This window comes from Macaca fascicularis, chromosome 2 (genome assembly GCF_037993035.2).
Source record: "Macaca fascicularis isolate 582-1 chromosome 2, T2T-MFA8v1.1".
In the NCBI taxonomy this organism is placed as follows: Eukaryota; Metazoa; Chordata; class Mammalia; order Primates; family Cercopithecidae; genus Macaca; species Macaca fascicularis.
This window is the reverse complement of record NC_088376.1, coordinates 132,361,261-132,386,982: the sequence shown is the minus strand read 5'-3', so window position 1 is coordinate 132,386,982 and position 25,722 is coordinate 132,361,261. Positions and strand designations below refer to the sequence as shown.

The window sequence follows — 25,722 nt, the reverse complement described above, 5'->3', positions numbered from 1 at the left end:
CATCTGTGTTTTTTCCTACAATGAACATATTACTTGAGCAAATTTTTTAAATGCAATTATGAAAAGTGATAAGAGGAAGAAAGGATAAAATGTTTGTGACCAGATAAGCATGCGTTTGTTTAAAGCCATCAGAGGGTAGGTGATTTACAATAACGAGAGGGCTGGAAAGTGCATCTTTTCATGGAGGAATGTGATTTAAAGGCCCAGAGAAACAGCTGATTCCTCCTACTTAGGCTGAGCTGAGGCTACTTGCGGGAGGTGTGCGAGTTAGCTAGAGGTCCTTGCCCATCTACCACACTCCCATCTGAATGCACAATACCCCAGACCGTGGGAAATACAAAGGCCAGTTGCCTCAGTATCACCCATGACCCCTAACTGGCCCAGCCTATTCTGAACTTCCAGGCAGGCGGTTAATGGCCTTCATCTTCGAGGATCCAACATCCTTATCACACAAGAGTTCAAGAAAGACACAGAATCCTCTGAAGCACATGCTCGATCATGATTCCAGTTTCTTACAGGATTCTATTTCTTGGTGTATTCCCTGGGCAAGCATCAGAAACTATTTTTAGAAATCTGCTCACTCCCCTCTCAAACCTTTCAGTCCTATCTTTTGGTGGGTGTGCCTGTGTTTCCACAGTTTTAAGAAACAGATGGGCCATGAATACTTAAAGGATGTGTGTGTGTGTCTGTGTGTGTGTGTGTGTGTGTGTGTGTGTGTGTGTGTGTGTCTCAGGACAATGAAGAGGCAACATCAAAAGTAAAGAAATTGTATGGTGGGGCTGGGCGCAGTGACTCATGCTTGTAATCCCAGCACTTTGGGAAGCCAAGGCCGGTGGATCACAAGGTCAGGAGTTTGAGAAGAGCCTGGCCAACATGACGAAACCCCGTCTCTACTAAAAATACAACAATTAGCCAGGTGTGGTGGTGCACACCTGTAGTCCCAGCTACGTGGGAGGCTGAGGCAGGAGAATCACTTGAATCTGGGAGGCAGAGGTTGCAGATCGCGCCATTGCACTCCAGCCTGGGCAACAGAGCAAGACCCTGTCTCCAAAAGAAAAAAAGAAAAGAAAGAAACCATATTGTGAAGGGTGAAAGAAGCTGCAGAGCTCAGAAATTAGAAGCTCGGCTTTCAATGCAGGGTTTCACTGTAGCAGCACTATTGAAACTGAGGACCAGGCCATTCTTTATAGTAGGGAGATAAGCTGTGCTGTAGGATCTTTAGCAGATCCCTGGTCTCCACCTACTGACGTCAATAATGCTCCCAGGCTGGGCACTGTGGCTTACACCTGTAATGCCAGCACTTCAGGAGGCCAAGGCAGGTGGAGCACTTGAGTCCAGTTCAGGTCCAGCCTGGGCAACATTGTGAAACTCTGTCTCTACAAAAAATACAAAAATTATCCTCGCATTTTAGTGCGTGCCTGCAGTCACAGCTACTCAGGAGGCTGAGGCAGGAGGATGGCTTTAGCCCAGGAAGTTGAGGCTGCAGTGATCAGGCCACTGCACTCTAGCCCGGGCAGCAGAGCAAGACCCTGTTTCAAAATAAACAATAACACTCCCCAAGTGCTGACAGTCAAATAGTGTCTTCAGCATTGGTAAACACCCCCACCCAAACATTGAGAACAGAGCTTTAGCATCATTCTTAGGTTCATATTCCAGCTCTTCCACTTACTCACTGTGTAGTTTCTGGCACCCTCTCGGGCCTGTTTCATCACCTATAAAATGAAGCTGGTGGTAGCACCCACCTACTTTGGGGGTTTTTGGAGGATTCCAAGTGCTAACAGGTAATGTAGACCCTCTATAAATGTTAACTATTTTTACGTTATAAATAACAGGCTGCCTCAACCACATATTCAGTGGGTGAAACATTCTATCATGTTTCTGTCACAGCCTTTGAATATGAAAGATTTGGGATTGTCTGGCTTGGGTCTGACCTAGTCCCCTTTGCACTGGGCAGAGGATCTTATCATTTATCTTCATTATTCACCGTGCCCAGATGTTACCTCCCCACCCAACTTTTCTCCCCTGCCTCCCCTCCCCACTCCCTCTCAAAGCATCTGTCCCTGCTTTCCTGTGGAGGACTAGAGCAGGCTGTTTTAAAGAGGAGGAGAGGCAAGCACTTGGAATTCACATGCCCCTGACACTTCAGGTTGCCTAGGGGAGAAGACTCTCTCCCCTTCTTGGCAGGTCACAGCAAGGCCCTGACTCTTTTGGGCCTCCAGCTCTTCCAGATAACTCAGAAAGAGTCATGTTGTGGGAAAGGAGCAAGAGGGCAGGTTCCTACAGGCTTACCAGGAGGCCCTCTCTAGTTCTAGCCATGTCTGGAAATTCAGAAATGAGAAAGAGCATTCCTGGCAGAGGAGCACATTGTAGAAGCAAACAGTGCTTCCCCTGGGAATTCTCCAAGACTGTTCCCCTCCCACAGATGAAAGGGAACATATTGGACTCCCATAAGCACTGCATAATAGCTTGCAGAAAGTGATGTGTTTGGAGAAAGTGAAATACACTTAAATTACACTTCAGCCTTCAGCATGCATTATAAAGTGAGATATGACTACCTTGCAGGGTCATTACAAGCAATAAACAGATATCTCCCTGCTCAGAATGTGGATGAGGATCTGATAGAAATCTTTCAAGGCCTGTGGCTGCAGTTAAATGCCTGAAATTACTCATGGTGACTAAATGAAACCCAGAATGAGGTGTTTTGATTTAGCCCTCGCTGGACGCCAGTCACAAACTCAGCATTGTTCAGAATGCAAAATAATTGAGCAGTTCTTGCCCAATTCACCCTCTTTGAAGATATCACTCGGACCTCGCAAAGGCCCTGGGAAGCAAAGAAACCATGCTCAGTTGAGAAAGAAAAGTCAAAACTGGTTAGAAGAGCATTCATTTCATAATATTTTCTCATTTTGTGTTAAAACAGACATTTTTGTAGCATTTGTTTCCTTGAGAGAAGGAACGTAGGAAAGATACTTGGATTTTTTTTTTTTTTTTTTTTTTTTTTTTTTTTGAGACAGAATCTTGCTCGGTCACCCACGCTGGAGTGCAGTGGCACAATCTCGGCTCACTGCAACCTCCTCTTTCCGAGTTCAAACGATTCTCCTGCCTGAGCTTCCTGAATAGCTGGGACTACAGGCATGTACCACCACATCCAGCTAATTTTTGTATTTTTAGTGAAATGAGTTTTCACCATGGTGGCCAGGCTGGTCTCGAACTCCTGGCCTCACGTGATCTGCCTGCCTTGGCCTCCCAAAGTGTTGGGATTACTGGCATGAGGCACTGCACCTGGCCAGATACTTGGAATTTTTATTCTGGTTGTTACAGTTAAAGCTTTAAAGATGTTCCCAACTAAGTCAGTGCCTTTTATTACAGTCACATCAGTAGAGCGATAATAATATTCTAATAATCACCGCCATTCATTGGCTACTAAACTACACGCCACCTGCTATGTTAAGCACATTTTTTTTTTTTTTTGAGACGGAGTCTGGCTCTGTCGCCCAGGCTGGAGTGCAGTGGCGCTATCTCCGCTCACTCCGCCTGCCGGATTCACGCCATTCTCCTGCCTCAGCCTCCTGAGTAGCTGGGACTACAGGCGCCCGCCACCATGCCTGGCTAATTGTTTTGTATTTGTAGTAGTAGTAGAGACGGGGTTTCACCATGGTCTCAGTCTCCTGACCTGGTGATCCGCCTGCCTCAGCCTCCCAAAGTGCTGGGATTACAAGCGTGAGCCACAGCGCCCCTCCATTAAGCACATTTCAAACCCTGTCATTTCTCCAGTGTGTGGGGCAAGAGAAGTAAGAGGCACTGAGAGCAGAGCAGCTGCCCCAAGACCTCAAGACTGATCAGCGTTGGAGCTACGATTCAAAGTAATGTCTGTCCCGCTCCCTAGTGTTGACTTGTGACCACTAGAAATAAATACCACAAGACAAAAATATTGGTCATGTAAATTTAAGCGACTCTTCAAAGGAGAGCCACTTCCAAACAACTGGGTGTTGTGCTCTTTGACATCCATGTGTTGCCATCTGGCTGGCAGGGCTGTGTCCCTTCCAGCCGTCTTTGTCATGTCACTGTGGTGTAATGTTCTGTCATCACTAATGAGTGGTTAAGCCAACCAAGAAAGGAAAAAAATGCTAATGGGAGGAGCCCAAATAGCAGAGACAAAACCTTCCTGAGCAAATTCTTTTCTCAAGAAATTACGCTTGTGAAGCTGAGGTTTGTCTCCAAAATGTGTGCCTATTCAAAAAGCCTGGGTTCTTTCTGAAGCTGAAAAATTAACCATGGGCTTCAACTTAACAGAACCTTAGTGAAATCGCTCACAGTAAGCATGCAAAAAGGAAACAGTATCCTTTTGCAAAAAAAAGGCTGAAAGAAAAGGTCTTTATTTTATTAATCTGGGATAGTCCATTTCATGTCATTAAGAAGTCCTAGATTTTATTTTCAGTTCATGGTGTGTGTTGATAGGTGTGCCTGAGAAGAGCCTTTTCCCCCAAAGCTCCTATGTACTTTTCATACACTCCATAAATATGAAGTCATTACAATGGTCCCCTTGAGGGAGAGATGGAATTGTGGGTTCAGAGAGCTGGTAATCAGATGCCTAGGCAGGAGGCACCAGGGCTGGTCACCAGAAAGTAGTGGGAAATAAGATAGAGACCTGTTTACTGGGACTAGGATGTAGTCAGGGGCCTGGGCTCCAAAAACAAGGTGAACCCAGTTTCTAGTACAAAGGTATCTGTTCAGAGTTGGATGCACCACAAACTGATTTGGCGCCAAGCTACCCAGCAACCTGTACGTGGTTTCTTCAATGCCCGAAGACTAGCAAGAGGATTGGTTTGGCTAATATGCGCTCCGCCTGGAGTGCCCTTCCTACCTGTGTTACCTGGTGAACTCATGCATTCTTTAAGACTCAGCTCAACTGTCCCCTCTCCTGTGGCGCTTAGTCCTATGGATTTCAGTTTGGCAACATTCTCCCCTTAATTCATAAGCTGAGTTAATTGCATCAGGCTGGTGGGCCCCCACAGCATTGTGTACATGTTATATTTCATTTTGGTTGTTATTGTAGGAAAGCGTTATATCATATTGGCTTGGAATATGAACTTAGAAGTCTAACAGACCTCAGTTTGAGTCATGGCTCCAGTACTTGCTAGCTGTATGGCCTAAAGAAGAGGACTTGACATCTCTGTATCTAAGCTTTCTCATCTATAAAATGGGCTCATAATTTGTTGCCTACTGCATCTGGTTGTACCAAAGATGAAAAAAAAAAAAAATGGTTCCTGTAGAGCACTTTGTATTATCCCTAGCACAGAAGAAGCCCTGTATTAACTTGGGTTCTCTGGTTGCCAGCAACAGAACCACTTGTGGCTAACAAACAAAATGGAAGGAAAACTGAACTAACAAGGACTCAGAAAAGACAGGGATCAGGGCTTTTGCAAGGATCTAGGGAGCAGAAACCAAGGGACAATTTCATCAGAGTGCTGCTAGCAGAATAAATAAGCTCCAACCATCTTTGATCTTTAGGTCATTCTAATCATGTTTATTCTCCAGGGTGAGAAGCTGACTGGCCTACCTTGGGTCACCTACCCACACCTTGATGAAGGAGTTTTAGTAGAGTAGAAAAAATGTGTCCCGGTGTCCCCCAAGCAGGTCTCACCCATCTAGTCAGCATCACTCATTTATATCCAGCCAGTGATCCTTACGACTTTTGCATATGTGACTGTTGCCGTAGACCAGTGCAGCTTTACTTATTAAATGTTACAATCACAGAACTCATTTTTTATAAGTTTTGGAGACAATGGGGAAATTCAAGTGAAGACTAAATTTTAAATAAAATTAAGAAATTATTATGAGCTTTGTTAGTAAGAAAATTCATTGACCCCCTGTTTTTTAATAGTCTCTGTTAGAGACGTCTATTGAAGTAATTAGAAGTGAAGGAAAAAAATAATCTCAGAAATTTCAAGTAGAAAGCAGATGTTGAGTTCTGCTAATCTGACCTAGGATTTTTTTAGGACAGGGAGATCTCTTCCTGTGGAAAGGCCTTCCCCTTCTGAGACTACTCTAACTTTTTTTAAAAAGATGTTTTATAGGTTAATCAAAATCCTTCAACTTAAGTCTTTTGCCGTGGTTTTGCTTATTGAAGCAATAGAGAACACATGTACTTCTACATATGTTAACATTTTGGTGAAAATGTCACACTTGTCTTATTTCTCTGCCTATTTTTTACGTTGTTGAGATGCCCACAATTACTAAGGGTTCAGCTTCCTGCTGAGTGCTGGTTGAGTGAACTGGGAGTGGCAGCCCAGGAGATGTTGCTTAAGAGCATTGTCCACAGAGTCAAAGTCATTGTTCCAGACCAAGACCTAGCCCCACCGGGTAGGCAGATCTCTAAAACTCAAGAGTCTGAGTCTGTGAAATCAGGGTCATCATAGGTCCCTCCCCAAGGTGGTTGTGATAATTAAATGAGAGAACAATCGGGAAGCACTTAGCACATTGCAGGCACCTTAGTAAGAGTTTGGGAAATGTTGGCTGGGATCCTGCTGCTGCCCTTAATTGGGCTGCCCGCTGGAAGCCTGCTCATATTATCTTCATTGATAGGGATACAAATGCATGGGAAAGCCAAGAAAGCAGGAAACAGCCACCACCAAGTAGTTGAACTGGAAGGTTCTTGGAGATGCACAGAAACTTGTGTAACATGGGTCATCTTAGCCCTGTAGCAGCAGCCAACCTCTGGTCCGCCTCACTTTGGTGTCTGCCATCACAGTGACTCGGCTACCCTGCTTTGGTCCATCAACTCTTGCTGTGGACTCTTGTCCCTCTCTACTTCATGGCTTCTGCTGCCTCATGATTGCTGCTTAGTGCCTTTCTCTGCCTCCACTGAATCCCTCCTGACCCGCCCCTCAGTCTCTAAGAGCCCATGTTAATCGGTTGGCTCATTCATCATGCAATATAAAAAGCATCTGTTGAGTAGCACTTGCTCCTTTCCAGGCCTCCTCACCGCCTGACATCTTGGCTGCCTTTGAGTCAGGTGACTCTCCTAGTCCACGCAGCAGGGCTCAGAGTAGAAGAAACTAGACTGATGGGAGAAGAGAATACTGTCTACCCAAAAGGAAAAGCTGAGACAAAATTAATATAGAAAGCTTATTTGGGACAAGGTTGAGGACTGCAGCCCAGGACACACTTCCAAGTTGCCTTAAGAAGTGCTCTGGAGAAGGAGAGGCCCAAGTGTTTAAAGAAAAAAAGGACAAATCAAGAAAGGGGACAGTTACAAAAGTTGTTTGTCAGGAATTAATTCTCCTTGGTTTACAGAAATAACGTTGATCAGTGATTGGGGGTTTGTTTGTTTGTTTGTTTATTTTATTTTTGAGACAGAGTCTCCCTCTGTTGCCCAGGCTGGAGTTGCAGTGGCGCAATCTCAGCTCACTACAGCCTCCACCTTCCAGGCTCAAGCAATTCTCCTCCCTCAGCCTCCGGAGTAGCTGAGGTTACAGGTGCCCGCCCACCATCACGCCCAGCTAATTTTTGTATTTTTAGTAGAGACAGTTTCACCATGGTGGCCAGGCTGGTCTGGAACTCCTGGCCTCCAGTGATGTGCCCGCCTCAGCCTCCCAAAGTGCTGGGATTACAGGCGTGAACCACTGCGTCTGGCCTGGCTATCCATTGTAGAGCTACAGGATGTGGGTTATAGTGTCCGGGGTAGTGGACACTAATGTGTCCAGTGCAGCTAGTTTTGGCTATACCAGGCAGTTTCTGGAGAAAAATACATAGCTCAAGGAGGGAAATAGGACTTGATTGCTGTCCATTTTAATGCCTCTCTAGACCTGATAAATTGAAAGAACTGGAATTCTTCAGATAAAAGTTCTGTTCTTTCCTCAGAGGTAAGACACCCAATTTAGAAAGACACAAAGAAACATTATTATCATACAGCTAATAAATGGTGGACTTGAAACACTACATCTCGATCTTTTGGATTCCAAAGCCTATTTTCCCCCCCAACTCCTCATTTCCTTAACCGCCTTCGTACTTAACTTTCTCTTCTCATAAATCCAACACTCCTCCATCTTCATTAACCTCACTTATAAGTGAGATAAAAGCTTGTAAGTAAAAATATAAAGGATTTGTTCTCTTTCTGGAACTTCCCTTGATGACTCAACGTTAAAGGGTGGAATGTTTCGAACGTTTTTACTGTCTCAGTGATAAAATCTTTCACAGCCCTTTCAGCTGCATTTATTTATCAAAGGTGTCATCACTGTGGAAAGGGAGAAAAAGAGAAGCAAAGGCTCAAGCCCCCTCAGGATTCCGCAGAGCTAAGGATAGGTCCACCTGGCCACTTCCTAGCCCGGCTTTGCCTTCACTCTCACTGGTCTGAGAGTAAATTCCCTTTCGGACTCAAAGCAGTGAGCTGTCTTGGGGCTTGATGGCCCTTCATGCATTATTCATCCACCAATGCTCCAGAACGTGAGGAAAACTTCGGGCCCCTAGCTTGCCCACTCGCCCACCACAGAGCGCCAGCCTTTGCAAGCTGGCCTCATCAGTACAGGATTACGCAAACAGAGTTGTTAAAGACAGCCTCCTCCCCTCCTCACCCCGGAGCTGTCAGAGCTCTCCTGAGAGAGGGGCCTGCCTGCAACCTGTGGTCTCACAGATTGAACAAGCAAAATCCTAGAAAGGGAGTGGAGTAGTGAGGCCCAGAATACCCTGATTTGCATGAGAAAAGACCAAGATTGATGGTTGCTGAGAGATTGGCTTTGAGCCAAAGGAAAAACCCAGGGCCTGGAAGGATGGGAAGGAAGAAAAGAGTGATTGAAAAGTGTGATTGAAACTCACCCAGTGGATGGGGGTCAGGTAGGCGTGAGGCCCTGAGGCCCCTCCGTCTAAAAATCCCCGAGCCTCAAGCAGGGTTTGGGGTTGGGTTAGGTGGTGCTTGCTCAGCCGACTTCAGCTTTCAACTCCGGGTTCACCTGGGCTTTTCTTTTGAAGCTGTCTGAGGTATTATTATGAACTCCCAGAACATGTCTCAAAGAATGAGCAACACAAATAAATGTTTGTGTTTGGTTGATTACCATCTGGGGTTTCTCTTTAACTCACCTTCCAAGACACAAAAACATGCCGAAAGAGATTTTAGGCATACATACACATACATCCATCACGTACTTACGTGTGGTGCACATTTCTTTTAAAAAGGAAAAGAACGCACAACCTTCCTCAGGTTTCTCAAAATTCTCGCGCTGCTTTCGGGGAACACTGAATGAGGAATGCTGAGAGATGAAAATAAATCTGAAGGAACAAACTCCTCTGCTGTTTTTCAGGTTTTACATTGAGAGCATATCGTTTTTAAAGGATAAAACCACCGTGGAGCTGTTTTTCCTGAATGCAAAGGCCTGCGTGCACAAGGTAGGTGCCCCGTTCGTCTTTTCGATGAGTATGTCCTACCCGCCGACTACACACATGCACAAATGACATCTTTTCTCAAATTCTGAGTGGGAAAGACAACCCTCTGCAGGGGATTCCTGAGTATACACAATCCCCACTACTTTAAATGCAGCATATAATTGACAGAGTGACCCAGAAAGACAGAAAGATGGATCAATCAGATTATCATCAAAACGTCTAGACCAGAAATCTTTTAAATAAGGTATGCCCTACACTTACAGTAATTCAAAACCAGCCTTATTTCAGTTCAATTTCTGCCTTCTGATCCCTGCACACACGAGCCACCTTAAATCTAGGGAAGGAAGGCTGCTCACAGCCACATGTTTTCAAGCAGTATCTCAGTTATCTGTGGTAAGGACAGGGTTTTTCTCTTATTGTTTTTTATTTCTATCTAATGCATCAAGGACAGATCACTTTTATAAAATTCAATAAACATGCATTGCTAGAAAAATAATCCCATGCTGGGATGTTACGGCCATGTCAAATTGCTATAAAAGTTTTTACGGCCGGGCACGGTGGCTCATGCTTGTAATCGCAGCACTTTGGGAGGCCAAGATGGGCGGATCACGAGGTCAGTAGTTCGAGACCAGCCTGGCCAACACAGTGAAACCCCGTCTCTACTAAAAATACAAAACTTAGCTAGGCGTGGTGGCGTGTGCCTGTAATCCCAGCTACTTGGGAGGCTGAGGCAGGAGAATCACTTGAACCCTGGAGGCGGAGGTTGCAGAGAGCCGAGCTTGTGCACTCCAGCCTGGGCGACAGAGTTAGACTTTGTCTCAAAAACAAAAACAACAACAAAAAAAAGTTTTTAAACACTCTCAGTTTTTTGTCTTTTCTCTTTGCAGACTAGCATAGCTTTAAAAGCCTTCACTGTGGTCTCCTCAAGCAACTTCCTGAGGAAGGGAAGGGAAGCCATGGGCCAAGAGATGCCCAGTGGAGCCTGGCTCCTCCCTTGTACGTTATGATCTCAATGCTTGAGATCTCAGAATTCCCTCTCCAGACTGCATGCCTGTTTCCAGGCCTTCTTTTAGGTTTATTGAGCATGTTAGGTGTTCATTTTACCTCTTTTGTTGGATTATTAGCTATAACTCTTTGTTATTTCCATGGTTACTTTACGGTTTATAGGATACATTTTTAACTTATCAGATTTACTTTCAAGATGATATTATACCACTTCACATGTAGTATAATAATCTTACAATAGTATGCTTCCATTTTTCTCCTCTCAGCCCTTATGTGATTGATGTCATACAATTTACTTTTTGATAAGTTACAGATGCACATGACATTATTATTTTTGTGTAAATATTCAATTAACTTTAAAGAAATTCAAACAGTACCAAAAGTCTTACATATTTACCCATGGAGTTGGCATTTCTATTGCTCTTCATTCACTTGTGTGGATTAATATTTCTGTCTGTTATGATTATTTCTGCCTAGAGGACTTCCTGTAGCATTTCTTACAGTGTGGGCATACTGGTGGTGAATTCCTTCAGCTTGTGCCTGAAGACATCTTTATTTGCCTTTGGTTTTGGAAACTATTACACATGATGTAGGATTCTGTGTTGGCGGTTTTTCTCTTTCCGTACTTTAGAAATATTGATTCACTATCTTCTTGCTTGCATTGTTTCTGATGAGAAGTCTGCTGTCATTTTTATCTTTGTGTTTCTGTATGGAATATCTTTTTCTTTAGCTGCTTTTAAATTTTTCTCTTTTTCTTTTTTCTGCTTTGAGCAAGTTTTTTTTTTTAATTTTTATTTTTAATTTTTTTTTTTATTTTAAAGATGGAGTCTCGCTTTGTCACCCAGGCTGGAGTGCAGTGGCGCCATCTCAGATCATTGCAACTTCTGCCTCCCAGGTTCAAACGATTCGCCTGCCTCAGCCTCCCCAGTAGCTGGAACTATAGGTGTGCACCACCGCAACCAGCTAATTTTTGTATTTTTAGTAGAGACGGGGTTTCACCATATTGGCCAGGCTGGTCTCAAACTCCTGACCTCAGGTGATCCACCCGCCTGAAGCCTCCCAAAGTGCTGGGATTACAGATGTGAGCCGCTGCACCTGGCCTGCTTTGAGGAATTTTATTATGAGGTGCCTTGATATAGCGTTCTTCATGTGTTTCTGTCTGTGTGTATGTCATTGGCATTTATTGAGCATCTTGGTTTGTTGTCATCAAATTCAGAAACATTTTAGCCATTATTTCTTCAGATTTTTTTTGTTTTTTGGCCTCATGTATGCCTCATTTGCAAAGCCCAGTTACACATATACTAGGCCAGTTGAACTTGTCACACAGTGATGCTTTGCATTTGTGGGGATTTGGGGGAATATGATATCTTGTATAGTTTCTCTTTGTCTTCAGTTTCACTCATCTGTTTTTTGTAATCTAACCTGCCATTAATCCCATTTTGTACATCAGAGTTTTTGTTTTTGTTTTTGTTTTGTTTTTGAGATGGAGTCTCACTCTTGTTGCCCAGGCTGGAGTGCAATGGCGCAAACTTGGCTCACTGCAACATCCACCTCCCGGACTGAAGCGATTCTCCTGCTTCAGCCTCCCGAATAGCTGGGATTACAGGCATGTGCCACCACACCCAGCTAAGTTTTTGTATTTTTAGTACAGATGGGGTTTCACCATGTTGTCAGACTGGTCTCGACCTCCTGACTTCAGGTGATCTGCCCACCTCAGCCTCCCAAAGTGTTGGGATTACAGGCATGAGTTTTTATCTTTGGAGGTTTGATTTGGAGTTTTTATCTTTAGAGGTTTGATTTGGATCTTTTTTACATCTTGCATGTGACTATTTAACTTTTTGAACATATTAAATATAGTTATAATAATGGTTTTAATGCCTTTGTCTGCTTACCCTAATGTCTGTGTTAGCTCTGGGTATTTTCGATTGATTTTTGTCTGTATTTTGGGTGATGTTTTTCTGCCTATTTGCATGCCTGGCAGTATTTGATTGGATGCTAGGCATTATTAATTGTATCTTTTTGAATGCTATATATTTTTTTATTCCTATAAATATTCTTGATGTTTGGTTTCGGAATGCAGTTTAGTTACTCAAATATGGATTGGTTTTTTCAGGTCTTGCTTTTATTATTTGTTAGGCTAGCCCAGAGCAGCGCTCATTCTGTAGCTAATTATTCTGCATACTGATCTTCCTGAGTACTCTATTCAATGCCCCGTGAATTATGTTTTTTAGTTTGGCTGGTGGGAATAGGCACCACCTCCAGCCCTGTGTGAGGACGAGGCACTCTTCCCTCTTATGGTTTCAGATGGTCTCCCACTTTGGGTAGTTTCTTTCAGTGCATGGAATGATCAGTGCTCTACTGAATCCTCAAAGGACACCCTCTATAGATTTTCAGGGTTCTCTCTCTTCACAGCTCTCTTTTCTCTGGCAGTCTGTTCTGCAAATTCTATTCATTTTGATCTCCTGGACTAAGGAGTTGCTCCATCTCCTTAGCTCAGGGAGTTCACTGTGTTCCGTTGTGTTTCTCCCTCCACAGCCTGGAGCCGTCTCTTGACAGTAGTGGGGGCAATCATAGGGCTCACCTTGTTCAAGGTTCACTATCTTCATTGCTGGATATTCAGTGTTATGAAAACTGTTGTTTTATATATTTTGTCTGTTTTTGTTTTTGTTTTTTTTCAGTTAAGAGGATAAATTCAGTCCCTGTTACTCCATCTTGGCTGGAAGTATAAATATTCAAAGCAGAGTTTTTGGCTGAGTCTATGGGGAAAGTAAAATGTTCCCAGTATCAAAGACTTTACTACAGCCCTCTTTTCGAGACTCAGGTTTTCCTAAGAACTCTAAGGATTGACTGATGAGTAGACACCTATATAACAAACACAGCTTTTCAAACACAGCATTTACTGAGTCAGGAGCACATTTCATAAACCACAGTTGGCCATCCTCTCCTATGTAGAGAAATACAATTGCTCCTTGTAAAATTTTTCACTGCTTTGTTGGCATTGATCCAGTGTTTTCTCTTGCTAATGCAAAGATGGTTAGAAGGCAGATTTTCAACTCCTGACATTTCTCTTGTACCTCTATATGCTAAATTCTGTTTGTCTTGAGAAAGCAAGGAAAAGCAGAATTCCTTTAAATGCTGTTGCATTTTATGAATGTCAGTTGCTGGGAGCTCCTTTTTTTTTTTTTTTTTTTTTTTGAGATGGAGTTTCACTCTTGTTGTCCAGGCTAGAGTGCAGTGGTGCGATCTCAACTCACTGCAACCCCTGCCTCCTGGGTTCTAGCGATTCTCCTGCCTCAGCCTCCCGAGTAGCTGAGATTACAGGCGCCCACCACCAAGCCCAGCTAATGTTTTGTACTTTTAGTAGAGACGGGGTTTCACCATGTTGGCCAGACTGGTCTCAAACTCCTGACCTCAAGTGATTCACCCGCCTCAGCCTCCCAGAGTTCTGAGATTATAGGTGTGAACCATTGCGCCTGGCCTGGGAGCTCCTTTCTAAATGGGAGTGTTTCATGACTTGTCAGATAATTTAGAACTTTTACAGAACATAATATTGTAAGGCACTATGACTGTTATTGAGATAATTTTTTTAAATTTTTATCTGTAGGAATTTAGAGTTGGATATTTTCTATCTAATTATTATGCAGATGGCTGGGTGTGGTGGCTCACACCTGTAATCCCAACACTTTGGGAGGCCAAGGCAGGTGGATCACTTGAGGTCAGGAGTTCGTGACCAGCCTGGCCAACATGGTGAAACCCTGTTTCTACAAAAAAATACCACAATTAGCTGGGTGTGGCAGTAGGCGCCTGTAATCCCACCAACTCTGGAGACTGAGGCAGGAGAATCGCTTGAACCTGGGAGGCGGAGGTTGCAGTGAGCCGAGATCACACTACTGCACTCCAACCTGGCAACAGAACGAGACTCCGTCTCCAAATATATACATATAATGCAGATGGCTGGTAACAAATTCCAAGAGGTGTTCCAGGATCAGGTAGCTGTTTGGATAAAGCAGCTTTCAAGTAATTTCTTAAGATGTATGATTATTCAAAAACATTCCACATAAGGAGTATCAGCTGAACCATGGCCACAGAGGCAAAGAAGTTTTATGAGAACATAGTTTCAGCTGTAGAACACTCGTAGGTGGATTTATTTATTGGCAAAAGTGAGTCACTGATGGTTGGTAGCTACTGTTAACTCAGGACTCAGCTAGATCTGAGAGTGAACGCCCCCCCACCCCCATCCCACCACACTGCACAGAGAGCATTCTTCTCACCAGTGAGATGTTCGACACCTCTGATCACACCCTACACACATTTCTTCTCTGCCAGACAGCTTTCCCCTACAGCTACTTCCTTCCTTCCACTGAAAACAGAAATACACAGGCAAGAAAAGAGAGCTCTTATTTACAAATACTGATAAAACCACAATGTCTTCTTACATACTTGTTTAGTAAGAAATATGACTTGTGATAAGATTTGATACAGTTGCTGAAGCTCTGCACAGCTACATACATATGGATTTATAAAATTCAGCCTTATGAGCATGTCATTTGAAAAACTGGTGGCTCCCAATGAGTTTTGTAATATCATTACCCATACTGCATAGAGAATAAGCCGATGGTGACACTTCAATGTGTTGAAAGAAATAATTGTGCCTTGTTTCTGAGTTTGGGTATCCAGGATGGTCTGAAAAAGGAATAAAGATGTTTCACTTTTGTGAAAAATACTCTAAGCACTCTAAGCAAAATTTTTTTTTTGAGACAGAGTCTTACTCTGTCGCCCAGGCTGGAGTGCAGTGACACGATCTCAGCTCTCTGCAACCTCCGCCTTCTAGGTTCAAGCTATTCTTCTGCCTCAGCCTCCTGAGTAGCTGGGATTATAGGCACGCACCACCACACCCAACTAATTTTTGTATTTTTAGTAGAGACGGGGTTTCACCATGTTGGTCAGGCTGGTCTCAAACTACTGACCTTGTGATCTGCCCGCCTCAGCCTCCTGAAGTGCTGGGATTACAGGCATGAGCTACCGCGCCCGGCCAGCAAAATTTGATATGTGAAATATGGCACACATTGGGCATTCAGTGGATTGTTGACTAACTCAACAAATGAATGAGTGTGCTGATAACCCTTGTTTCCTAAGAAGTCAAGCAAAAAGCAAAAGTGTGTAATTTGACTAGGGGGAAACACATGAAAATACCTACATTTACTAAGAAATTAAACATCCACAAAGTTAAAAATTTCATTTTCCAGGTATTACTGAATAACACTTAACAATACTTAGTCAACACTAATTACAACCTTCATCAAAGAATGAGTGAGAATTATATGTTAAGAAGAAAATTTCAGGCCGGGCGCGGTGGCTCACGCCTGTAATCCCAGCACTTTTGGGAGGTTGAGGCAGGCGGATCACCTGAGGTTGGAAGTTTGAGACCAGCCTGACCAACATGGAGAAACCCCGTCTCTACTAAAAATACAAAAAACATTAGCCCGGCATGGTGGCACATGGCTGTAATCCCAGCTACTTGGGAGGCTGAGGCAGGGGAATCGCTTGAACCTGGGAGGCAGAGGTTGTGGTGAGCCGAGATCACGCCATCGCACTCCAGCCTGGGCAACAAGAGTGCAACTCTGTCTCAAAAAAAAAAAAGAAGAAGAAGAAGAAACTTTCAGCCGGGTATGGTGGCTCATGCCTGTAATCCCAGTACTTTGGGAGGCCAGGGTGGCAGATTGCTTGAACTCAGGAGTTCAGAACCAGTCTGGGCAACATAACTAACTCCATCTGTACAAAAAATACAAAAATTAGCCAGGCTTGGTGACATGTACCTGTGGTCCCAGCTACTTGGGAGGCTGAGGTGGGAGGATCGCTTGAGCCCAGAAGGCAGAGTTTGCAGTGGTTAATGTCATGGACATGCTCAATGACAGGCAGCAAGTGCAGTGGTTAATGTCATGTACTCTGGCATCGTGTGTCTATTCATGGAGGAGGCATATCTGTGACATCCTGAGTTTAAACTCCCTCTTTCCTTTAATTCTGAACATTGTTGTACACATTGATGCTCTTAGTCCATAGTAGTTAATCAGGTGCTTCTGTACATTAGGGGCCAGATAACTTTAATGGGCTGGACTTGGGACAAAGCACCACTTCTAGAGGGATATTTCAGGAGCACACTAGCACTCATGCTGGAAGAGAACCTGTAAGAAAACTAGGTAGGAACTGTCCCTGTGGGTCAAGCGTTTCAGAGGAGACTGCATGCTGCTGCCTGGGTTGTTGTTCAAGCGAGGGCCCCTGAACCTGTTTGGCTTCCTTGGTGAGAATGCAGAGGGGCACACCTTGCCTTCACAAAACAACCACCTGTGCCAGGTGTGGTGATGTGGAAATGCCGAAACTGATACTGGGGAACCTGGGAAGCCTTCAACATGGCTGTGGTCTACCTTGGGCAACCTGCTCCTGCTAGGAAAAGCCTAAATGCATGAAGCAGGACTGTAGGCTTGCTCCAGGTCATTATTCTTGGAGGTGCCATGGACCGTATCTGTGATTTTAGTAATCAGCCAACATGGACCACCACACCCCTTTTTTTAAAATCAGCAATCTGAAGACAGGCTTGGCAAATTAAAATAGTATTGGCCATCTTGTCTCTTTTGGCGTGTATATAAATATGGTAATAATGAAAAGACAGAAAATGTGGAAAAGCAAGTAGGGCTTATGAGGTGCTCTGTCGTAGAGACCATACACAGCCTCAGCTCCCTTTTCTGCAGAGGTGGGAAGGAGGAGGAGGAAGAGGAGGAGGAGGATAGCAACTCAACTCTTAAGAGCTCACCCTTAGCCGGGCATGGTGGCGTATGCCCGTGGTTCTAGCTACTCAGGAGGCTGGGGCAAGAAGATCACTTGAGCCCAGGAGTTTGAGGTTACAGTGAGCCATGATCATGCCACTGCAGCCCAGCCTGGACAAAAGAGCAAGACCCTGTCTCTAAAAGAAACAATAAAGAACTCACCAAATAGAAAGCACTGGTTTTTTTGTGTGTATTAGCTCATTTAACACTCACAACAACTGATACTGTTATTTATTACTACTTCAATAAATAAGGAAATGGAGGTATAAGTAGGTTAAACAATTTGGCTAAACTTGAGTAGTTTATTAGTAGTGGAGTGATCAGATCTATGTAGTCTGGCCCCAGAAACCATATTTTTCTGTCTTCATTCATTCATTCATTCAATTAAAACATCATTGCATTCCTATTAAGGGTCAGGGCCTCTGATGAGTGCTGCATTATCAGTAAAATACTTAACAAATATACCTTCCTGTGGCCTAAAATCCTAAGTCTTAAGGATTTTTTCATTTGTATGTGTGTAGTATGTGTGTGTTTATTTATTTATTACCCTCATCCTTTATGTGATGGTATGTGTTGTGTTTAATTTAAAGGTAATGTGTCTGATGATACTTTGTAAGACACTAAGACATAATATTTCTAAAAGATGTCAGGGACCTTGGAGAGACTGAGCATGCCTGAAATCCCTTGATGTTACTGATTACTCTTTCCCAAAGTAGTATAAAAAGCAATTTGGAGCAGGGCATCGTGGCTTATGCTTCTAATCCCAGCACTTTGGGAGGCTGAGACGCGCAGATCACTTGAGCCCAGGAGTTCAAGACCAGCCTGGACAACATGGTGAAACCCCATCTCTAAAAAAAAATTAAAAAAAAATTAGCCAGGTGCAGTGCCTGTAGTCCCAGCAACTTGAGACTCTGAGGTGGGAGGATCACTTGAACCCAGGAGGTATAGGTTGCAGTGAGCTGAGATTGTGCTGCTGCACTCCTGCCTGGGCGGCAGGGCAAGACACTGTCTCAAAAAAAAAAAAAGAAGCAATTTGGGGCCAATGAGGTGGCTCACTCCTATAATCTCAACACTTTGGGAGGCCCATTAAGAGGATCACCTGAGGGCAGGAGTTCAAGATCAGCATGGGCAACATAGCAAGACCCTGTGTCTACAAAAAATTTTTTAAATAGCCAAGTAAGGCAGTGTGTGCCTGTAATCCTAGCTGCTCAGGAGGCAGAGGTGGGAGGATCACTTGAGGCCAGGAGTTTGAGGCTTCAGTGAGCCATCAGCATGCCACTGCACTCCCACCTGGGTGACAGAGCAAGACCTGCTTCTGAAAAGAAAAACAAATAATACAGGCAGGCATCAAGAAGTCCTGCAATAAATAAACCTATTTGATTTGGTTTAACCTAATATTTTCCAAACTTACTGTATGTGAAATTCTTTTTTAAAGCAATACTTATTAATGGACTGCCGGCCACACTTTTGAAAATGCTATTCAATGGCTGGGCGCTGTGGCTCACACCTGTAATCAAATCACTTTGGGAGGCCAAGGCAGGTGGATCATGAGGTTAGGAGATCAAGACCATCCTGGCCAACGTGGCGAAACCCCATCTCTACTAAAAATACAAAAATTAGGCGGGTGTGGTGGCACGTGCCTGTAGTCCCAGCTATTCGGGAGGCTGAGGCAGGAGAATTGCTTGAATCCAGGAGGCAGAGGTTGCAGTGAGCCTAGATGGCGCCACTGCACTCCAGCCTGGGCGACAGAGCAAGACTCCCGTCTCAAATAAATTAATAAATAATAATAAAAGGAGTACATCCAAAGTCCAGGCGTGGTACTTTGGGAGGCTGAGGGCAGGTGGATTGCTTGAGCCCAGGAGTTTGAGACCAGCCTGGGCAATATGGTGAAACCCTGTTCCTACAAACCGTAAAAAAAATTAGCCAGGCATGATGGTGCGCACCTGTAGTCCCAGTTACTCAGGAGCCTGAGGTGGAATGATCACTTGAGCCCAGGAGTTTGAGGCTGCAGAGAACCATGATTGTGCCACTGCATTCCAGCCTGAGCAACAGAGCAAGACCCTGTCTGTCTCAAAAAAAAAAAAAAAAAAAAAAAAAGAATACATCTTGTCATCCAGGACTCTACCAAACATAGGGATCTATTCTTTGGAAGATTTTATTGAAATAGGAAAAGATATCTATAAAAACATATTTTACATTATTATTTCTAATAGTAAGAAACTGGAAACTGCCCAAATATACTTCAATAGGAGTTCATTATATAAATTACAAATCATTAATATGATAGGATATTGTACAGCCATTAACAAGAATAGGCTAACCTTCCTTAACTAACATGAAACAGTCTAACATTGTTCAATGTTAAAAGAAGGTACAGAACAGTGAATATAGTATTATTGTTTTTAACTTTGTTATTTGCTTATGTATATGAAATGTACTCCTAGGAAGAAATATAAAAATACAGCATAGTATAAATGTTTATTATTTCTGAGAGTGAGATTGGAAAAGCTTTTGCTTTCTAAGTTATACTTTTCCAATTTTTTTAACAGGTAGCTTGGATTAGTTTTAAATCAGAAAAATAAAGAAAAAAATCAGTATATTCATTAAAATTTACCTCTTCAAAGCTGTATCAAGATAATAAAAATGGCTGGGCATGGTAGATGACACCTGTAATTCTGGCATTTTGGGAGGCTGAGGCAGGTGGATCACTTGAGCCTAGGAGTTCGAGACCACCCCCGGCAATATAGTGAGACCCTGTCTCTACAAAAAATTTAAAAACTAGCTGGGTGTGGTAGTACATGCCTGTGGTCCTAGCTACTTGGGATGGTGAGGCAGGAGGACCACTTGAATCCATGAGGTCAAGGCTGCAGTGAACCATGATTGTGCCACTGTATTCCAGCCTGGATAACAGAGTGAGAACTTGTCTCAAAAAAAAAAAAAAAAGAGAGAGAGAGAGAGAATAAAAGCATTTTGCTTATCACTTTTCATCCATTACAAAAACACTTGGGCATTTTTCTTACTGGATAAAACTCAGTGAATGTTGAAAATTTCTGATTGCCTTATCTAGAACAGCAAAAGGCTTGCTACTAAAGACAACTTGCAGTTTTTTCCTATTGTAAAGGTAATACTTAGTAATCGTAGAACATTTAGAAAATGCAGAAAAGTACAACAAATCAAAAAGATCCATAATCTCAATATTACAGCATAAATTGTATTATTTTGACATATTTCTTTTGTGCATACATTTTTGTTTGGTTGAGATCAATTGCTTGGTTGAGATCAGTTTTGTTACACTTTTAGCATTTTATATATTTCAGCTACTTTGACCTCTTGTCCACTCTTCATCCTCATGCCATATGTTCTTCTGTTTTAAGAATCAGTATGCAGCCTGGGGAAAGAGTATAGGAAGGCCTTGAAAATTCACATTTTAATTTCATTAAATATAAACTAGCACAGTGAGACTGGGACCAGGTTTCCTTTATGTAGGAATCTGTAGGACCTAGATGTTAGATAAAAGGTTATTGAATGGGTAAATGAAGGAGTGAATGATTAAAGAATCAACAAATAGGCTGGGTTCAGTGGTTCATGCCTGTAATCCAAGAACTTTGGAAGGCTAAGGCAGGTGGATCACTTGAGGCCAGGAGTACGAGACGAGCCTGGCCAACATAGTGTCACCCCGTATCTACTAAAAATACAAAAATTAGCCAGGCGTGGTAGCCTGCACCTGTAGTCCCAGCTACTTGGGAGGTTGAAGCAGGAGAATTGCTTGAACTGGGGAAGCAGAGGTTGCAGTGAGCTGAGATGGTGCCACTGCACTGCAGCCTGGGTGACAGAGCGAGACTTCATTTCAAAAATAAAATAAAATAAAAATAAAATAATAAAGAATCAACAAATAGATGGCAGAATGGAGGCATTTTAGAATGTGAAATCAACAAGACTTAGCCATCTTCCCTGCTTAACATCTTAGCCAGCCCCTGCCAGCTACAGAGGAGGTGCATAATGGAGGAGTGGGGAGTCTGGCCTTAGCTCTGTCCTGGGCATCATACTTATGTTTTTAAGACTTTGTTTCATCAATTTTAAAGTGAGAATAATAACAGTTTCTACCTCAGTGGATGAGTTAACATGTATGCAAACTATATAAAAGAGTGTCTGACTCCGTTTTGCTATTTATATTTTTGCTATTATTACCACTGCTATTGTGTAGCAAGCCCCTTCATAGGACATGCAAGCCCTGGCTTATCACTCTGGGCTCTTTCCACACTCCCACTGTGGTCATACTGAAATAACCCCTCCTTCCCTGATGATGCATCCTTGTCTTTCTCAAGCCTCCATGCCTTTTTGATATACTTGTCCTTCTACTGAACGCCTTCCCATCTCCCTTTATTTTCATTTGGCAAATTTCCACCCATCCTTTTGAATTCAGCTCGAGTCTCTGCCCCTTAAGAAATTCTTTTTTTTTTTTCGTTGTCTACTACCACCATTTCCTACAGGGGGTTAAATTCTTTCCACCTCCAAAACATTCTTTAAATAATTCTTCTAATTGTTTCTATTACGTTGAATTGTTCCTTTATGCATCAGTCACTCCCCGCAATTACACTAACTCGTAAGACCAGGGTTCATCTTTATCTCCCAAACACTGGCACAGAACCTGGCATGCACTATAGGCCCGCAGTAAATATTTGTCAAGTGAGCAAAATAAATGTAGTTTACACTAGTAACTAAATTGATCAAATTTTGCAAAATAGGCTTGTGAAAAGATCAAGCCAAATTAAAAATCAATTCTGAGTAACAACCATAAAATTAGACATTTTCAGCTTTCAATCTTACTCTGTTTTCTCTCCCTAAGGTGGAGCTACTGTTTCTAAATTCAATTTCCAGAGTTGATACTATACTTATAACCTTGAAATTTAATATGCTGAACCTATCAGAATACAATTTTAGCAGTGCATGATCAGATTTTAAAGCACAGGAGTCTCAGCGTATCTGTTATAACCTCTGCTGCCATCCTTGCTCTAAGTGTCTTTTGGAGACATTTAGGAAAATCACTGTAAAGTTAGTTGCAATGATAGGTTGACATACTTCTATGCTGTTAGATTCAAACATTTTTTCTTAGAATTCCAAAGAAATAAGTCATCAACTTTTAATTGCCTCCAGGAGAGAGGGACATTGAGCATATACTACATTAAGGGAATTCAGTTGATCATGAAACCTCATTCTAGCCAAGTCTTCCGGTATAGGTTCCCATCCCAACCATTCAGCCAAACTGCCCTGAATATAGTTGACTTTCCTTCTTTCTTTTTCCTAGAGCTAAAATTACCATGTAGGCAGCACCAAAGAAGGAATGGAAGAAAAATTGGAAAAACGAATTCCCAAAGTCAATAAAGAGCTTCTGAATAATCAAAATGTGACTGTTTCTGAGAAGAGTTCTCCTAAAACTTAGGAAGATATTTTGATGCTTTTGTAGCGTTCTAGCTGCCTGTTTATGGCAAAGAGACTTTTAAAGCACACATTCATAGAAAGACCCATTACTATCCATATTTATAATGCCTTGAGATAAGAGGATTAGTCTCAGCACACTTTAACTGAACAGAACATGAAGCATATTTTTCTGTAACCTGTCCATTACTGTCAGCATCACTTTTATGGTTCTTGTCCTGGAATTATTCCATGTAGTTCAGCAACCAACAATTTTAGTAGTACCAAGAACTAAAATACATTCAGAATATCTGCTAACCTGGCTGAGTTTTAGCATTTGGGATTTCAAAGTGTTTGCATATGTGAAAGTGTGTGTGTGTGTGTGTCTGTGTGTGTGTACACGCATATGAGTATATGTGTTTTAATCCTCAACTCATTTCAAGATTTAGAAATAATTTAAAGGATCAGTAACAGAAATCGAACGTTGTAAGCTGTAAGTTCTGTATTAAGACTTGTGAATGGGCCGGGTGCAGTGGCTTATGCCTGTAGTCCCAGCACTTTGGGAGGCCAAGGCTGGTGGATCACCTGAGGCCAGGAGTTCGAGACCAGCCTGGCCAACATGTTGAAACCTAGAAAAACAAAATTTAGCCATCTCTACTAAAAACAATAAATTAGCTGAGCATGGTGATGCATGCCTGTAGTTCCCGCTACTCAGGAGGCTGAAACAGGAGAATCACTTGAACCCAGGTGGCAGAGGTTGCAGTTAGCCAAGATCATACCCCTACACTCCAGCCTGGGCAAACAGAGCGAGATTCTGTCTCAAATAAATAAATAAAATAAAAGACTTGTGAATGTACCTCTTATGATAACTAATCATCAGAAGACTGATATTGATCAAGTAAAGTCACTACACTAAACGTCAGAGCTGGTTTGAAGACTAGCCAGTCCACAAGGAAGAATAAATCTATTACTTTATTTTATTTTATTTTTTGAGACGATGTCTCACTCTGTCACCCAGGCTTGAGTACAGTGGCACAATCTCTGCTCACTGCAACCTCCGCCTCCCAGATTCAAGCAATTCTCCTGCCTCAGCCTCCCGAGCAGCTGGGATTACAGGCGCCCACCACCATGCCCAGCTAATTTTTTTGTACTTTTGGTAGGTATGGGGTTTCACCATGTTGGCCAGGCTGGTCTTGAACTCCTGACCTCTGGTGATCCACCCACCTTGGCCTCCCAAAGTGCTGGGATTACAGGCCTGAGCCACTGTGCCCAGCCTATTATTATATTTTAAAGGACTTTTGAAAGTTTTATAATGAATATTTCACCTACCTCTATTTCATGTGGTTTTCCACATATGTTTTTCTGACATTCAAATTATGTTTGTCTTAAACTGTGAGCATTCAGATATACACTGCCTTGTGCGTTTGTGAAAATCAAAGTTTTCATAATAATAGCTCGTTATACTTGTCATCTTTAATCCCACGTCCTCAGGGCCTTTTCATCGTGCTGTGTTCTTTGGCTGTCACCTCCCTGAGAGGGTAAAGGAGAAGATCATTTTCCTCCTTTTCATACATAAAAAACTGAGGCCCAAAGATGTACAAGGACATAGTCATAAAGCAGAGGACAAGGAAAATGCCCTCCAGCTTGGCACTAGCCAGGGTAAATTTACAAAGGCTGAATTATTTGTTCACTGGTATATCGCCAGCCCAAGTAGACACTCTATTTGTGGAATACATCAAGACAAGCTACTAAAAATCCAGTTGGAAGACCTGTATTTCATAATGGTGTGATTTAATATGAATTATTCTAAAACATTTAAGCCTACTACTGATATTTTTGGTACACCATCGCCTCAGAAATGGGCTACAAGAATTGCATTACAGCTAAATTGTGACTCAGAAAAAGTCATATAAAAATACTATGATAAATGCTTGAAAGGAAAGTGGAGGAGGCAGATGGTCCATTCAGCTGAAAATATCAAATTTTATAAGCTAGGAATTTGAGTACCAGTGAATGAAAACGTTTCATAATATATTTTTTCAGTTTTGTAAAATAAATCAAATTTCTTTGTATGTTTCCTGCTTTTGAAAATGCTTGGTTGGGGCTGGGCACAGTGGCTCATACCTGTAATCCCAGCACTTTGAGAGGCCATGGTGAGCGGATCATGAGGTCAAGAGAGCAAGACCATCCTGGCCAACATGGTGAAACCCTGTCTCTACTAAAAATAGAAAAATTAGGTGGTCATGGTGGTGGGCGCCTGTAGTCCCAGCTACTCAGGAGGCTGAGGCAGGAAAATTGCTTGAACCTAGGATGTGGAGGTTGCAGTGAGCCGAGATCCCACCACTGCACTACAGCCTGGCGACAGAGCGAGACGCCGTCTCAAAAAAAAATAAAAGAAGAAAATGCTTGGTTGATTTCCTTAAAGACACAAATCTTGTATTTCAAAAGAAATATGGCAAAGAAACTTACAAAACCAAACTTATCCATACCAACTATTTCTGTCCATCTTTCTACCTATTTATCTGTTCATCTGTCATCTCTCTGTCATCTATTTTTTTCACCCACAGTAGAAGCAGATGTCATTTTCCTTCCTGCAGTGCTTCACATGCTTAAGAGGCCTAAGGAGGAGGTTTGAAGGGCTATCTTTATATTTTTTAAAGAAGAAATTGAGTGAATTGAAGACTTCCATTTCATAATTAAGTCGGCCTAAGATGAGTGCTATTTTGGGGAACCTTTGCAAGGTCGATTTATTAAGAAATAGACTGAGAGAGCTGGGTTTGGTGACATACACCTGTAGTCCTGGCTACGCTGTAGCCCAAGGCAGGAGGATTGCTTGAGCCTGCAGGTTGAGGCTGCAGTGAGCTATGATCATGCCACTGCACTCTAGCCTAGGTGACAGCAAGAATCCGTCTCTAAAAAAAAAGTAAATAAAATAAATAAATAAGGAAGGAAGGAAGGAAGGAAGGAAGGAAGAAAAGGAAAGGAAAGGAAAGGAAAGAAAAAGACATAGAGATATCCGTTTCAGGGAAACTTGTTAAATGAGTCACAAATGGTTACAATTTTAAATTTATAAAGAATACATGAGGTTGGGCACGGCGGTTCA

General features: G+C 42.6%; 1 protein-coding gene across 18 annotated transcripts in view; it reads left to right on the top strand.

Annotated features, from left to right (window-relative positions):
• The window catches only part of FRMD4B (FERM domain containing 4B), a 360,118-nt gene that overhangs the window by 235,844 nt on the left and 98,552 nt on the right, over positions 1–25,722 (top strand). For all 18 annotated transcript variants that reach the window (XM_074032675.1, XM_074032676.1, XM_074032681.1 and 15 more), the window contains one exon: positions 9,297–9,381. In XM_074032675.1, coding sequence (XP_073888776.1) covers positions 9,297–9,381 — 85 coding nt within the window. The remainder of the gene's footprint in view (positions 1–9,296; positions 9,382–25,722) is intronic.